Below are 17,657 nucleotides of genomic sequence, written 5' to 3' on the forward strand. Positions count from 1 at the left end.
GACATGTTTAACTTAAATGAAAATGCCCAAATTTTTAAATACACTACACCCTGCCCTTGGGGCTAACAAGAGCCTACCTTCGGGGTGACATATGTAATAAAAAGGAAGGTTTGGGCCTGACAAGTGGGTGCACTTGACAGGCAAAATGGCTGTTTAAAACTGCAAATGCAGGCTCTGCAGTGGCAGGCCTGAGACATGTTTGAAGGGCTACCATAGTGGGTGGCACAATCAGTGCTGCACGCCCACCAGTAGCATTTAGTATCTGCCAATGAGGCACTGATGTCCAAATGCAAGTAGTGCAGAATACTGCCATGTGATTGGTAAATAACCTTCCTTCAGGATCCGCTTTGGACCCTTTGGTAAGAGCTTTGCATTGGCTTTCGGGTAGGAAGCGATCCATATTCAAGCTCTGCTGTCTCACCTACAAGTCACTGAAGGGAAAGGATCTAGTAACCTACTTAGGAAATTGAGCTACTATTGTCCTGCTAAAAACCTCAAATGCAAGGACAAGGCTTTGCTCAATGTTCCCTGTGTCCACACTTCAAGATTTGGAGGTAGGTAATTTCCCTACCTTGCCCCTTCTTTCTGGAACAGTCTTCCTTATTCTATCTTGCACAGATTTCACTAAATTTAAAAAACTTCTGAAGACGAGACTTTTTTAATTAAACTGCTGCCCTTGTGCTAGTAAAGCACTGCGATACACCTAGAGGTGTGAGCGGCGCTATAACTAGTGCTTTTTAACATAATAAGGCGGACTGTAACTCTCACATGCAAGATTGAATTGTTGTGTGCGCCATAAGTAATGAAGAGGTGGACAGATTTTTCCTCCAATATACTGTCTCAATATGGGAACGTCAATTACTGCTTCTAAACAGATACGTTGGCTGGTGACAAGAATTTATGCACTGGTCAAAAAGATGGCTTAATGATGCTTTAGTTTCTAGTTTGGTGATTAACTTTTTTCTGTTTACCAGGCTCACTATGGAAATCTTTAGGATTAAACGTGTTTAGTTGTGGAAAAATTCCCAGTTCAGGCTGGAGTTAATGCATTACTACTTAAAATAGTTTTAAGCTAGAGTGACTTTAAAAGTGACAAAGAAAACAACTAATTTTGTGAAAGGTAGGATTTCCCCTGCACAAACGTTTCAGATAACATTATAAAGAGAAAACTATATTACAAATAGGACCACTAGCATAACTGCAGAGTCGAATAGTCAGACATTTAATAGTATTCGAGAAGAATGTTGCGATTACTTCAGGAGAAATTGGATTGGTGAGTTAAATATCTGATTTCTCACAAACACAATTTCTCATGAATTGCACCATTTATGTTGCCACAGTTGAGTTAATGTAATATCTATGCATATCCTAGATGGATAGGCTGAGGGGGAAGGTTACATGTGAATAATAAGTTGTGTAAACGTGGAAGAAGTTCAGCTGAAATAAAAAACATTATAACAAGTGACAGAGGTTGATGTATCTGAAGGTCATATTTTATATTCTAAGCAAGTGGATATGAAGACATTTTCATAACCTTTCCAATATTAACAATTGTTTTCTTAGCAGAGTTAGGATGAGTGAAGGGAAAATTCAGAATCTGAATAGGGTAGTATGTTCAACAGACAGGCACCTGGAAGTCAAACATTTTTCCAGAGCAATAGGTAATTGGGTTTATGACAAGAAGAGATAAATCAATGTACAGGGCAAACATGAAGTAGGAAGAAAGTCGAGAAAAGGGTAAAGATGTCTCAATATCAAAAGAATATATGTTCAGTATTTTTTTTTGTCAAGTCACTGTGCCGTATGCAACGACAGTTTTTAAAACGGTGTATATTTCTCTTGCTGTTTGCTGAATTTATGTGAAAACTGAAGTTTGTATTTTTTATTCAAATCTTTTTCTTGATACAGTTTGTACATGCGTAGTGAAAGTTGTTTGTAAAGAGGAAGAAAGGGTACACCTTACACGGTATGTGCATTTTACTTTGCTATTTAGAGTCACCTCCGTGTTTCACTGCTGTTGCTAGACAGTGGGCCTGATTTAAATCTCAGAGGATGGAATACTCAGTCACAAACGTAACAGCTATACCATCCGCCACATTACGATTTCCATAGGATATAATGTGATCGTAATTCGGCAGATGGGATATCCGTCATGGTTGTGATGGAGTATTCCTCTCCTCCAAGATCCAAATCGGGACCAGATTTTATTTGTATACTTCATATCATGTTTAATATATTCCCTGTGGAACATTAGTAATAACTATTCTGTTTATTGCCAGTTATAACCAGTTTCTTTTATCTGAAAGCATCTTCCTTTGCTTGCATGCCATCAGCACTTTCCTTGGATAAGTTCATATTATTTGTTTACTTTACAAACCTTCTATGTTAAAGTAACATGGAAATCTTGCTCCAAGATATTTGTTGGAATTTACTTGCAGCTTGTCTGTCTCCATTTTTCTAAAGGTGCCATCATCCCTGTCCAAGTGAATGGGAGCAGTGGGATTAATGCACAGAAGATGAGCCTTCATATGGTACAGTCGATTCACACATCATGACTTAGGGCCAGTAAGTCATATTATGTATAACATAATGACTTAGGGTTAGTTATATTGTGTGTGGGAGAGAGAGAAATATTGATTAGTTTGTAACTTTCTTCACAATATGTTTTGTTAGAAATCAAATAGACTGTTACAATTACACCTGTGTATTTTGAAAGAGTGTTGGGGGCTCGGGAAGGGCAGAACGTCACTGTACCAAAGCTCATTTGACAAAGGACAGAACAAGACCAGAAACAAAGGACAGATATACTGGCATCACAATGTTCTTAGTTCTTTTAAGAACAAGGGGCAAATTGTGTCCATGTTCCCCAAGTGCTCTTAAACATCTTAGCAAAGGAAACCAAATACTAAGGATGACAATTACCACAGGTGGACAAGTTCACCTGAAGTAATGATGTTGTTTAGACAAACCCCTTGGCTAATAGTGTCTACAAAGGGTCACTGCACAATCACGATCTCCTTCACAGAATAGTTCAGAGCCTTGAGAATCAGTACCCTGATTGCAGTTACGCTACAGTCCCCTCTTGTCAAACTAGAAAACAACGAGCTGTTTCAATGGTAAATGTTTGAAAAGATTTAAGCCCTCATTACGAGTCCAACAGTCCATGGACCACCAGACTCACGAATGGCGGGCGGACCACTGCGGTAGTCGTGGTCCGCCTGCCATATTATGACCCTGATGGAGACACCACTGTGGAAACGCTGCCACCGACATGCTGCCACCACCTGGCAGCCTCTGTGTTTCAAATCCGACAGGGCAGCGCTGCCCTGGGGATTAGGAGTCCCATTCCGCCAGCCTTTTCTTGGCGGTTTACACCGCCAGAGAAAGGCTGGCAGAATGGGTGACACGGTGCTCCTGCACTTCCCATCAAACTCATCTTGAACCCCCCCCCGTGTGCATATACATGTCCAAGAGACCGTGTACTGGAAGACATTTTAGTCAGTTGCCCACAACGGTGGCCCAAATTGTATATGATATTATGCTTCTTCTATTGTTCCCCCTTCCCAGTTGTCTGATGGAGTGTGGGACAATCACATCCAATCCCTGTAAAAATAGTTTCCCTCCTGCTCCACTGAAACGCACCCCATGCCTGTTGTATTCGGCTGGCCATAACCTAGGTGTCATGCCTTAAGAAGTCTTGCACATATCTTGATATATTGGGTGGTCGAGTCAGCCTGATCTCTGAAAAAACCACAGGAGGGCAAAAAAGCGATATGTACTCCTCTTCACTAAAGGAAGCCTTCCCACCAGTGCCCCCAAACTGAAACAAACAAGGCATCGGGACCAAATAACTTTGGGCTCCTGGCAGGTAGTTAGGTTATTTAATCAAATAGTAGCCCTATATAGGTAACTCAGAGACTATATAGTGCAAAAGCACATCAGGCAGCGCAGCTCCAGTAGGACCTGTATCACAAGCCCAGGTTTCCGTACAAGCAATCGGTCAACAGACAATAAACACTACTATAGGCAAGGTGCCCATAAAGACTGCCTTCTGGACTGGTCACAAGATCAACCGGTTGCAGGCAGTATATCTTCATACAACACCCCAAGACAAGCCTGGAATTCTGACCACGTGTCTTCCCCTTGGAATAGTATCACCCATAGAGGAGCGCACATCCTGGGAAAATATATTTGTGTGTATCTATACTACAATCATGGAACACCCACCATCATTGGAGATACTACCTGATGTACTAAGACAATTCAAAAATGAGCACAAAGCTGCACCAGCTCCAGATTTAGACATAAAATTATTTGGACATTTTGAAACTGTTTCCTCAATCATTCTCAGCAATATCTGCAGAGAAGCAGTAGCTTTAGCCATGAGCCAGAGTCTCACAGCAGTCCCTGTTCAAGAGTGTGAGCAGCAATTGCCAAAAATAATGTTTAAGCATACACATCTGTGGGCCACGAGACGACAAACTGCATCTCAAAACAAGATCCGATAAGGAAAAAGTACACAAGAGGCTAAAACAAAATAGAGAGTAAAACTAAAGAAAAAAAGGACCACATTTCTGTCGTCACAGGAGTCCAAATAAGTTGGTTACAATTTGAGAGACTTAGAAATGCATGTAGAATATGGGCACACCCAGCTTAGGTGTGGACAATGTATTTTTTTACACCTGTATAGAAGGTCCATAACGCTTCTACCATTATGTGGGGCTAGGAAGTGCAATCTCTGGGGAGCATCATGGTGTAACTCTAGGCTTTTGGGGAGTTCTGTATAGGAAAATTTGAACCATGAACCTGGTCTGATGATCTACTCTAATGTTTGAGACAGATACCAGTTTCACAACTTGTGTTTAGTTGTGCCAGGACAGCCATCTCCACCCCCGAGATTCGTAGAAATGTGTGATCAATGATTTAAAAACACTCAGAGGCTCATTTGTAGCAAGTTGGTTGATTAAGATTAACTCACCTATTTGGTGATTTATGGGAATACATTTCTGGATTTTATGTTGTACTCTACTTAATAAACCGCAACATGTTTATTTACAAATTAGATATGGCAGCTCTATTTTTTGTATTATTTTTTTTTTTTTTACAAGTGAAAAAGTAATGCTTTAGTTTAAATGCTGCAATGGTGATTCACACCTCTCTGGGTTTACATAACCTGGTCTACTTAAAAAAAATTGGGAATGCAATAATTCTATACAAATAAGCCTTATATATTAATAAAACACACATTTTGGATATGGTGTCTATGGCACACTTCCATACTTGCTGCAAAGAAAGCTCAAAACAAGGAAACAAACTAACTTCACAATATATAGCAATTATTGACAAAGCCAACTGGTTACCCGTTTGGCACCCTACTAGCTTTGCCAGTGCTTCTTGGTGAGTACCTAAAGACACAGGGGCTCTATTTTCTTTTTTAAACTGACTGTTATACGATCGTGCGAACCATTTAGATCAGGGAATCAAAATTTTTAAAATTTAAATGCGCAAGGGACTTTTGAGGAGGGCTTGCAGTAAATGGTGCCTCGCCCGCCTCAAAAGTTGGTTAGGCAAAAACCAACAAGGAGTGGGTGGGCCACGATGGAGAGAGCAACAACTGGGGTGGGGCAAAGCACGAGGGTCACAGCAACAGGGAGCTCAGGGGGAAGAGGGAGAGAGGGAGGGAGAGAGGGAGAGAGGGAGGGAGAGAGAGAGAGAGGGAGAGAGGGAGAGAGACCACCACAGAAATAGAGCAAACACATAGTAACCAGTATTTTGGGGTGTATGGGACAGAGCACCACAAGAGGGTGAGAGCTATGCCTCTGATGGAGTGCTTAACCAGAAAGAAAAAAATAGTTCCCTACAAGTGAACAGTGAAAGAATAGACGTTTGCCAGTCAAGAGGATGCTCCAGGGGAGGGAGAAACACGAGACAGGTAACAAACGCCATCAAATAAGAAGCAAGCAAGAGTGACCATAACTCCAACCAATAACAAGCATTTGCAATGTAATGGGTCTTGCATCTGCTCGAGTTAGATCTACTTGCATTGTAAATTTCTAATGGAACTTTTCTTCCCACATAAATTGAAAACGAAAAGTAAAACAGTTAACATAAGTGAGCCCATTCAAAGCGACACGCCTGCCATGAGCATGAGTGGGAAGGAGAGACACAAAAGGAAAAAGAAGTATGCTCACAGTCAAACATATCGGCAAACGTGCAATTATCCATGTAATAGCGCCGATGGCCAAGGCAGTAACAAAACTGCCCCAAGGAGGGAAACGTAAAGCATTTACCATTGACATAGGATTTTTGAAAGGCAAGTCTAGGAACAAGTGATAGTGATGGGCGTGCGGTGGGCGTGGTTAAAAGCCCACAGAGATTACAACACGTTAGAGCACTTGCGCCCTCGACCTAAAAAGCAATGGGTGGGCTGTCTTTTCTTGGTACGTCCACAACAGGTCTTTTGGAACCAGAGAGCTTCGGACATCTAGTAGGCTCAAACTAGAAAGTAACTGTTTCTCAGCTCACTCGCCGTTTCTTAGCTTGGTCTTGGGAATAAAGCTCATTATAGTTACATTTTAGCTAACCCGGATAAAAAGAATACGATCTTACATGCGAGTTTTAATTCAGTCACATTTGGCAGGTTCTGCAACATTAAATGTAAGAGATCTTCATCACTTGCTTGGGCTTTATAATGCTGCAGGCAGAGCGTGGTAACAGTAGAGAGCTGGCGCAGCGCAGTCGCTGACAAAACTGTGAATCCTGGTTTAATAAACTCCAATTTCTGTAGGTGAAGCCTCGGAACACAACCAGACTCTAAGCTCAAAAGAAAAAGAAAAAACACGGGTATTTTTTCATTTTAGTAATTTATACATGATGTAAAGCAAAATAACAATTACAGAGCATCAGTAAAGTTTAGCGTACCTTCAATTAAATAGTGCATTGGTAAAACTGATCTAGAATAATATAACATTTTCCAATCATATTCAAAGTTCTAGCAAAACATCATAAACGTGATCAATTTTTCAGTGACTATTGATTCTACCATTTGAAACTGTAGTCATAAATTATACACGCCAAAAAATGTTGTAGTAGTAGAAGTCATTTACTTCACTAATAACGATTTCCTATCCTAAAGATTGTTAAATGAAGCATGTGTGTTGCATGTGTTGCGTGTGTGGTGTGTGTGTTGCATGTGTGGTGTGTGTTGCATGTGTGGTGTGTGTGTGACACCTACTACACCCAAACCATTTTTATAGTAGATTATCAAGCATGTTGTCTGCTGGTTCCATTCAGCTTAATATATTTATTTCCCCCCCCCCCACATTCATCCACCACCTCTACCAGAATGAGATGAGAGGTGAGGCAGAATCATTCTCTATACCCAGATTTGGAACTTGACTAAAATAATTTCACTCTTCCCCCAAATATTTGTGTGTGTCATTTGGTGGATACCCATTTATAATTGATTCTGTACATAAATGCCTCAATTAACTATCTGGGGGAGCGTTTTATTCACCAGTTTCGTTTAGCTTTTTGGAGGGATAAATAATTGGAAGTTGAATGAATTATCCATAACAATTAAGGCATCATTTGGAACTGAGGACAAGAAAGAATACTGAGTTTACATGGGAAGCTGGAGATCAGTAACAATATAAACAAAAAGCAAACCATCCCCCGCATGCACGGGCAGCACACCTGTGCCCAGATTATAAATTGTGGCAGTATTTATCACCACTGATAAATAACAATACTATAGGATACATTATTTATCAAATGCGATAACACCCACATGAATATAAGGAGAATAACTGGCAGATTTGGGCTTTTAACGCACTCAAATCTGCAGGATATGGTAGATATTATCTTTTCACCTGGTAAATTTTTTCAGGTTTGACCTGCTGAAATTTAACAAATGTTGGGGTACTTTATGCATCTGATAATATCGGATGTGTTAAATAAAACCAAACTCTTATTTCCATATATAAATAGGGATTTAAGCATTGCACAGATTTTAATGAGGCACGGATATTTAGGCCCTTTGAATTTGCCAACGCCAAATGGAACAAACGGAAGATAACATTATCTCTTTAAGTGTTTTACATTTTAAACCATCAGTTTGAGGTTGCCAAAGGATCAACAGTGCAGTTCAAGGAGACATTTAAGGTTTTCAAATAACCAATTACTTACTTCTAGGACTACTCACAAAGCAGGGCACCTTTAAGAGTGACAAGAAACATGGTCACAGTAGGTTCTCAGATGGTAGAAGTGCACAGCCTCAGAACAGCTTGAACCTTCAGGTGGTAAATGAACCGGGCAAGTGTATGGGGGGTACCAAATTGTTATTGAGGTTTTAGCACAGATGATATTGCTGAAGTAAAGATGCAATAATGTGGTGTCTAAAATCTATATAACAACAAGATGAACTTAAGGCACCTATTACAGGACCTATTACTACCCATCATATTAGAGACACTAATCAATGACTGGCACCTAGCCATCCCTATTGTGAACAGAGCATACCATAGTACAAACCTGTTTTTCAATGAAGATTCCAATAAAATATGTTTAAAAAGTATGGTCACAGTAGCTGAACCTTTTATACCGTCTGACCACCCCACACTACCTTTTCAGATGTTCAGCTATCTCTTACGAAAAATATTTCTGCTTCATTCACCGGAGCAGAAAACAGTTGGAAGTAGACTGATCTCGAAAAGATAGCCATATTAATCTGACTTCGAGTTGTCAGCATCTCATTTCGTCTAACACAGATCCTAACACCACACTGGAGTGACTCGACAAAAAAAACTGAAGCAACAGACGGGACCTTGTCCTGAAAAGAACACAGGGCCCGATTTAGAACTCGGCGGACGGGTTACTCTGTCACAACAGTGACGGATATCCAGTCCCCCGATACCTAAATCCCATTCTATTTTATGGGATTTGGTTTCCGGCAGACAGGATATCTGTCACTATTGTGATGGAGTAATCTATCTGCGGAGGTCTAAATCAGGTCCATCGTTTTTTTTTTTACACTAAAAGTCCAGAGTTCTCTTGAAGTACAGGTTCAGAGGAATTGGGGGGGGGGGGGATGCTTAGCATTAGAACCTTGAAGGTCTTACACATGTCTATTGAAAACATGCGAGAACAAAATCAAAATGCAAACAAAAAATAATAATAATATTCACAGCATATAGGCAATGCCCCAAATGTAGCCAAAGAACTGTTCGTAATAATTGAGAGACTACAAACTTCTGCCACAGGTCAAACTTGATAATGCTCTTTGTTCAACTATTTAACGGCTACTTTTATTATATCATGGACAAAATTGAAAAAGAGCCAACCACATATAAGCTACGGTCATACTGTGGCCAAAGGTCTACAAGAATCTCTCGGCGTACGCACAGTGAAGGTAGTGTGGACCATTAGGACAGTTATTAAAATTGTCCCCTCTCTGGATCACTTAATGACTGAAAAAAGTAATTCAAAAGCTTAGACTCAATTTGCTACAGGAGACTGTTAATCCACAGCCCATTCAGCATCAGTATTATTCTGAAAGCCTAGAAAACAATAATAGTTAACATGCTACTCACAAAATCCTCATTAAGATATAAATGACGCAAAACTCCCAGCCCATCTCTGCTCCATTACTTGGGAAGGTTAATGGAGACATTTGCTTTTATGCACTTAAAAACATTTGTGTAAAACCTTGAAAGACCCATCAAATGGGTTTCTGTCAAGGAAGAAACTAAGTTGGTCATACTTTTAGTCCTTGGTGATCTGTGTAGGATAGAAGATGACAGTGGTGTCGGGACACAAAGTTTTCTCTAATGATTAGCAGCCACTGAATACTATGTCCTGGCAACCAGACTTCGGTCATTTTAGGGGCACAAACGCATTTAGTAGCCCTTCCACCATTCTGTTTTTCTAAATCCGCTGACCTTGGCTGTGGTGTCTCCCAGGGATCAATACCATTGCATATTCTTTGTGATGTCTATATTCGTCCTTTGGTAGGCTACATTATGCTGAAGCACAAGTTTAAATATATGTAAACGACAAAAAGATAGTCTCTGGGTATGATCCCCTAGCACTGGATGATTCACAATCATCTTTCTCCCTCTCAGACTCCTTATCAGTCGCCCATTGGTAGATTATCAGCCATCACATTACAGGGAGTGCAGAATTATTAGGCAAATGAGAATTTTGACCACATCATCCTCTTTATGCATGTTGTCTTACTCCAAGCTGTATAGGCTCGAAAGCCTACTACCAATTAAGCATATTAGGTGATGTGCATCTCTGTAATGAGAAGGGGTGTGGTCTAATGACATCAACACCCTATATCAGGTGTGCATAATTATTAGGCAACTTCCTTTCCTTTGGCAAAATGGGTCAAAAGAAGGACTTGACAGGCTCAGAAAAGTCAAAAATAGTGAGATATCTTGCAGAGGGATGCAGCACTCTTAAAATTGCAAAGCTTCTGAAGCGTGATCATCGAACAATCAAGCGTTTCATTCAAAATAGTCAACAGGGTCGCAAGAAGCGTGTGGAAAAACCAAGGCGCAAAATAACTGCCCATGAACTGAGAAAAGTCAAGCGTGCAGCTGCCACGATGCCACTTGCCACCAGTTTGGCCATATTTCAGAGCTGCAACATCACTGGAGTACCCAAAAGCACAAGGTGTGCAATACTCAGACACATGGCCAAGGTAAGAAAGGCTGAAAGACAACCACCACTGAACAAGACACACAAGCTGAAACGTCAAGACTGGGCCAAGAAATATCTCAAGACTGATTTTTCTAAGGTTTTATGGACTGATGAAATGAGAGTGAGTCTTGATGGGCCAGATGGATGGGCCCGTGGCTGGATTGGTAAAGGGCAGAGAGCTCCAGTCCGACTCAGACGCCAGCAAGGTGGAGGTGGAGTACTGGTTTGGGCTGGTATCATCAAAGATGAGTTTGTGGGGCCTTTTCGGGTTGAGGATGGAGTCAAGCTCAACTCCCAGTCCTACTGCCAGTTCCTGGAAGACACCTTCTTCAAGCAGTGGTACAGGAAGAAGTCTGCATCCTTCAAGAAAAACATGATTTTCATGCAGGACAATGCTCCATCACACGTGTCCAAGTACTCCACAGCGTGGCTGGCAAGAAAGGGTATAAAAGAAGGAAATCTAATGACATGGCCTCCTTGTTCACCTGATCTGAACCCCATTGAGAACCTGTGGTCCATCATCAAATGTGAGATTTACAAGGAGGGAAAACAGTACACCTCTCTGAACAGTGTCTGGGAGGCTGTGGTTGCTGCTGCACGCAATGTTGATGGTGAACAGATCAAAACACTGACAGAATCCATGGATGGCAGGCTTTTGAGTGTCCTTGCAAAGAAAGGTGGCTATATTGGTCGCTGATTTGTTTTTGTTTTGTTTTTGAATGTCAGAAATGTATATTTGTGAATGTTGAGATGTTATATTGGTTTCACTGGTAATAATAAATAATTGAAATGGGTATATATTTGTTTTTTTTTAAGTTGCCTAATAATTATGCACAGTAATAGTCACCTGCACACACAGATATCCCCCTAACATAGCTAAAACTAAAAACAAACTAAAAACTACTTCCAAAAATATTCAGCTTTGATATTAATGAGTTTTTTGGGTTCATTGAGAACATGGTTGTTGTTCAATAATAAAATTAATCCTCAAAAATACAACTTGCCTAATAATTCTGCACTCCCTGTAAACCTCACAAAAACAGAATATTTCATAAACTACAATAAATTGCGATATGCAGCATGCGTACCTCCGTATACGTCCGTGGACAACAAATGTGTTTTCAATCAATAATTTCAGGTGCACATTTAGGGGTCGCAGCTGCCCTTGTGACCTCTGGCGCTGACTTGAAAATCACTGGCCTCAGAAGTGGCAAAATTAGTGCCAAAAACACATGGGCAGCTCAGGCTAACCTCTCCCTGCTTTCTGCCTATTTGTTAGTATACTAATATACTAGTACTGAATAATATGCTATTATTCACTATTACTATAATAATCAACATGGAGCAGCAGGAGCTAGAATAGGACTTTCACTGGCAAGTACAATGTTTTTAAATCCAGGGGGAGTGAGTGTGTTTGAGGAAAAACTGTGTATATATACACACAAGTGAGTGTGGCTGTATGCGTGAGCATGTAAGTCAAAGAGGTGAATGAATGTCAGCAAGTATGAGCTAGAGTGACTGCAAATGAATTATCGGGAAAAACCGACTGCTTTGCATAAATATGAGTTAGAATGAGTGTGAGAGTGTTAAAGAGTGAGTCAGAGTGAGCGAGAATAAGTGAAAATGAGTGAGTGTGAGTGAGTGAATGCATGAAAATGTACAAGTACTCCGGGGTAGCATCCAAGCTATCATTAGGACTTGCACTCTGTGTAATAGTGATGAGAGATGATTAAAAAACAAGAGAAAAAAAAAAATCAAATAAAAAAAGAAATGTATGAGTAAGTGAAAGTGAGACTGTAAATGGATGTGTGAGAATGAGTGCGTGAGCAAGCGTGAGACGGAGTAAACGTGAATGAATGCAAATGCCAACTCAGTTTGGACCAAGCCATATGCAAATCAAGCTTGACCCTACACCAATGGGATCAGTCCAAACCAAACTGCTAGGTTCAGTGGCATGATGTGTAAAATAACGATGGACTGGGAAGCGGCCTAAGTGATTACCAGGGGCTGAGATTAATTCAAACATTCCATCCATCACCTTTTTGTATACTTTAGTGTCGTTCCCTAGGTGTGATGGGTATGCCCAGATGTGGGTTCCCATGCACACTAGCTTTGAAACCAAGTTATACATGGCTGTTGAGTCGTAAGTAGGGTAAAACTGGTCCTAGGTTGTTGACGTTCCAGATCAGGGAGGACGTGGCCTGGCCGTTTGGGGTAGACTGTTCCTATTGGAGGACGATCAAGACAGATTTGCATATGGCTGGATCTAAACTGAGATGCATGGTGTGCAAAATAACAATGGTCTGGGATGTGGCCCGAGTGATTACCAGTGGGTGAGAATAATTCAAGCATTCCATCCATAACTTTTTTGTATACATTAGACTGGCATAATGGGGCTTTTTTTTTTTTTTAACATATGGGGCACCCAAAGCACCTTCTGAGAAAACAACTGGGATCAATTTAAGACGGGCATCAGGTTTCATTGGCTTGGTACACCATGAAAGGACCTGGATATTTAATGAGTACCTTTACAGAGCCAAAGGCTTTTAAGCAGGTTTATGTGGAAACTGTGCTTTACATTGCATCCTATACCCCATTGTTTTAACATTTTCTTGGGCAGGGAGAAGCCTTTCCAACCCAAACCCTCCCTTGATGTCACTTAAGCTACCCATCACATTTTGGTGAATTGACGTTCATGACTTAGTACATGCCCATAAAGAGTTCACAAACTTCCTCTTACAGCAAGCCCTCCTGGTTCACAAAGACAGAAAAATGTATTCACCATCAGTACAAAAATAAGCACTGTCAGAACCATTTATGAAATCATCTGCACAACGAATAAGGCAACTATAACACAGAAACAAATTCTGATTTGCAGATTAAAAAGTGATCTCACTGTATGCAGATGTTGCAATCATCAATACATCTCGTAGTACAAGTAAAATGAGGCAAAGGCTTGGAAGCAATATCACCTGCAGATCAATAAAACTGAAAAAGCAATATGGCTGGGGATTTAGGAGACAAGGACATTAAGACTTCATAGACATACATTTTGGACAAGTGTTAATCACACATGGGAGAGGGAGATTATAGGCAAATACATGCCACATATTGGGACTATCCACTATTTTCAATTTTATTGTCAGCATCCCACTCTGCCCAGGTGAAATTTCCATGACACTGGCAAAATTTGAAGAATTTTCATGTAACATGAAATTTTAGAAATGTGTGCTAATATGCCACGTTACATAATTATATGGCATTCGCACCAAAAATGTAGCACACACGCACAGGAACAATGCAATAAACCAGGACACGAGTAACTGCGGTTTGTGGCACTCAAGTTTTTTTTCTCCCCCCCCCCCCCACCCCCAACAAAATACTTCCTCATTTCCAAAATGGATGGGAGGTTGAATTTAGTTCTACAATATACCACCAAATACCAGTTTCACATTTAATAGGATTCTCTTGAGAATTTGCTTAATTACACAACAGCAAATTACAGAAATGTAGCTTTTCCCTAACCCTGCAGATGCTTAAGAATTTAGTAAGCAAAACTCCAACATCGGGTATACATTTAGATAGAATATCCAGTCAACTACACGGTCTTGGAAAAAGATTACGTTTTTAAATAAATGGAGGTTAAGCCATAACGGAGCTTAAACTTATTTGCCATTTAAAACAGTTAAGGAAAGTTTACCCTAAAATAATAACCTCAAATTAATTAGAGCCATTTCAGATGTGAGCTTTCCTCAAATTACCTTACTTCTCCAAACCATTTATAACTTGCCCTCGCCAGTAAAACCCAAAATTATATGGCCTTTTATTTTTTTTATAAAGGTCACAGAAGCAGATACATTAATAATTGTTCTTAACCTCTCTGAAAGACAACTCAAAACCACAAGGAAATTTATTTATAGCCAGATCCCATACGTTCTTCAAATGTTATTCCACAAAGAGGGTTACTAATATTAAATAAAGAAATGTCTACTCCATGCAATGGTACTAAAGTACTGTGTAAGGTATGGTTGAACCTGCAAATTTGAGGTTGAAGGTAATAATGTTGCTAATGTAAGTAAATTGGTAAAAACATTTTAAATAGTGAAACTCCTGTCTCGAGCATGTCTCTTGCTGTGCTATCAGGTGCATACTTAGAAAGGTTTCTGGTTTTAAAGAACTGAACCAGCCTTCCTGCCCCACACCCTCAACTAGAAGGAAATATCAGACCTCTCCACTAAAACATTTACATAGAGCTACATTACAAAGCATTAATTACAATAATACCATTTACATCGCATTGTAAAGTATCTCTATGGAAATTACATTACGTCGCAAACATTAACATCATGTTTAATTTACATGATAAAAAAAAAAAAAAAATGTATGACATCTGGTTGGGACAGCGTGTGTTTGTTCATGGTGGGCACATTATTGATTTCCTTTTTGTGCTTTTTTACCATTTTATGCGGGTCGAATTTACCTGCATTTAAACCTTTTTCAATAAATAGCAGCCGATGAAATTATTCATAAGTGGTTTTTGACTCTACTATTTTACGAGCTCATTTTGGATGATGTGCAGCCCTTGGTGTGCGATTATAATGCACCAGTTTTCTTGAATATATATATATATATATATATACATACACACACACACATATATATATGTAACATACATAGATATATTACGCAGTGGCAGTCGCTACTGGGTAGTTCTAGTTAGGTCAGCTGTTCCATAGGGAAAGTATTTTAGTGTTGCTAATAACTTTGGACCCATTTGAATCTCCACGTAACTTTCCAAAAAGGTGCGACTTTGTGACTCGGGTGAGATTATTAAAAAAAAGCAGCCCTGCTCCCCTTTAAATTGGAAAAAACCCAAAAAAGAACGATTCATGGAGGGTGGCCATGCGCCTCATCCCTTTTCTTTTTTGTTTTATAAGTTCTGGCACCGGGTGGACTCTCAAGGGCGTATAACAGCATAGGGAGGGGCTATACTTCCCTCCCAAAAAGGGAAAAAAAAAAAAAAAGGGAAAAGGGGACAACAACGCTGTAAATAAATTGTTAGTGGATGGACCAGAGATAGCCATACCAGGGGCAACAGAACTCTGTAAGCGCAATAATGGCAGCAGTCTCAGATCTTCTTGAGAGCAGACCTCCAAAAAATGTCAGACAAGATCACGACAGCTGAGACGCACATTCAGGCACTGAAGTCCACATCCAAAGGACTGGAAGAACAAGTTCAACACCTTTCAAAGCCATGGTCAACAGGGTCGAAGACCAGGAGGGTAGAGCACAGAGGAACAACATCAGAGTGGTTGGGGTCCCGGAAGGGGCAGAGGGACCCAGTGTACCTCAAAGAGCTAATTCGCAACACCATGCACCCAAAGCTTCTCTTGAACTTTTACCTCAATGAAGCAGGCTCACAGAGCGCCCATAACGTCACCAAAGCCTGGGGCCTCTTAAAGAATGATTAAAGCCAGGAGTTTCAATCACTAAGATGTTATACTCCAAGCAGCCCACACAAATGGTGACCTGCACTATAAAAATGCACTGATAAGATTCTTCCCGGATTTCACACTACAAGTACTGAAACTTAGCGGCAGCTTTGATGAAGTTAAGAAAGCCCTACGCATTGAGGAACTCAAGGAAGTTTTTCCTGTGAAACCTAGAGTGATGGTGAAGGGCAAATCTGGGTATTTCACCTCACCGGAGGAAGTCTGGGAGTGGATTGAGTGTCAACGCCTGGCGAGCCAGTGATCCACCTATATACACTCCGTAACACACAGACACTATGGATGGAGATGGAGACTAATCTTTGACTTTGAAAGTCTCAGGAACTGAAACGTACTGATTATTCCATTCACCCTCACTATGGTGCTCACAGTGGAGATGAGTAGAGAGAGCGAACAAGATACCCGCCACTGGGCACATAGAGAAAGGTTCGACTAGAGAGCAGCAACTGAGATCATCTCTTGGAAGCACAAGTGCAATTGACACTTCTTATTGGTATTGACCATTTAATGCTTAACAAATACTGATCCAAAGAGGACAGTCATTTAACCAAGAGAAATTCAGCCAGTCTGGATGGAGCTGGCTAACACGTACCACAATAAATGTTAAAGTTCGGGCAACAGGCGCTCTGCAAGTTTGGGGGGGGCGGAGGGGCAGTTTTAAGCCTACTATACAGTGTAGTTGGGAGGGGGATGATTTGTTGGGCGATACAGTTATAAAGCAGTTTAATGACTTTTGATGTTATTTTATGTTTATGCTCAGCACTGTCATACCAAGGAAGAAAAAAGGAGGTCTAGGTGGGGTTAGGGTGAAGAGAGAAGTCTTTCTACTACTCCTTGCGCTCACAAGACCCACTGTGTACACGAAAACAACATGGAGACCATTAAACACTCGCTGCTGAAGGTCATGGCGTGTGACGTCTATGGCCTTCACAATAAAAAAATAAAAATAAAGAAATCAAGCTAACTCTGGATGCTAATCCACACTGGTCAATAGGATACATTATCAGGGTGTTTTACATTCAAGGTTAGAGGATGTGTGTGCTGCAATATTTTGCTTACTTCAGCCCACGATTTCAAGGAACGGGTGACTCCTCCCTGTAGACACGGTGCCACCATACACGTTATATACACATGAAAGGTGTCAAGCATCTTAATTAGTGGATCTGAGTTTGAAAGAAAAACTCTCCTTGCAGGGTAGGTTTTGACTGAAGATAATGAATTTATTGATCTGTTGAAAAGAAAGGCTTCAATACCATACTTCACGACGGTTAAGAGACAGCCCAGCCTTGATCCCTCAAAAATAGAAATCCGGGCAGGAATTCAGCTACAACGTATGGATAGAAGTAAAAGCAGGTCATGTAAAAAATTTAAAAAAAGGGGACTCAATTTGTTGCAACACATCCATCTCTCATCGGTGTTTCTTTAGATATGGTCCTAACAGGA

The 17,657-nt window shown here is 40.5% G+C and overlaps 1 protein-coding gene across 1 annotated transcript in view; it reads right to left on the reverse strand.

Annotated features, from left to right (window-relative positions):
• LOC138260327 (uncharacterized) overlaps positions 1–17,657 on the reverse strand; it is a 111,565-nt gene that overhangs the window by 57,787 nt on the left and 36,121 nt on the right. The window contains exon 3 of the mRNA XM_069208716.1: positions 6,610–6,813. Coding sequence (XP_069064817.1) covers positions 6,610–6,813 — 204 coding nt within the window. The remainder of the gene's footprint in view (positions 1–6,609; positions 6,814–17,657) is intronic.

The sequence above is a fragment of the Pleurodeles waltl genome, chromosome 9, assembly GCF_031143425.1.
Source record: "Pleurodeles waltl isolate 20211129_DDA chromosome 9, aPleWal1.hap1.20221129, whole genome shotgun sequence".
Taxonomy (NCBI): Eukaryota; Metazoa; Chordata; class Amphibia; order Caudata; family Salamandridae; genus Pleurodeles; species Pleurodeles waltl.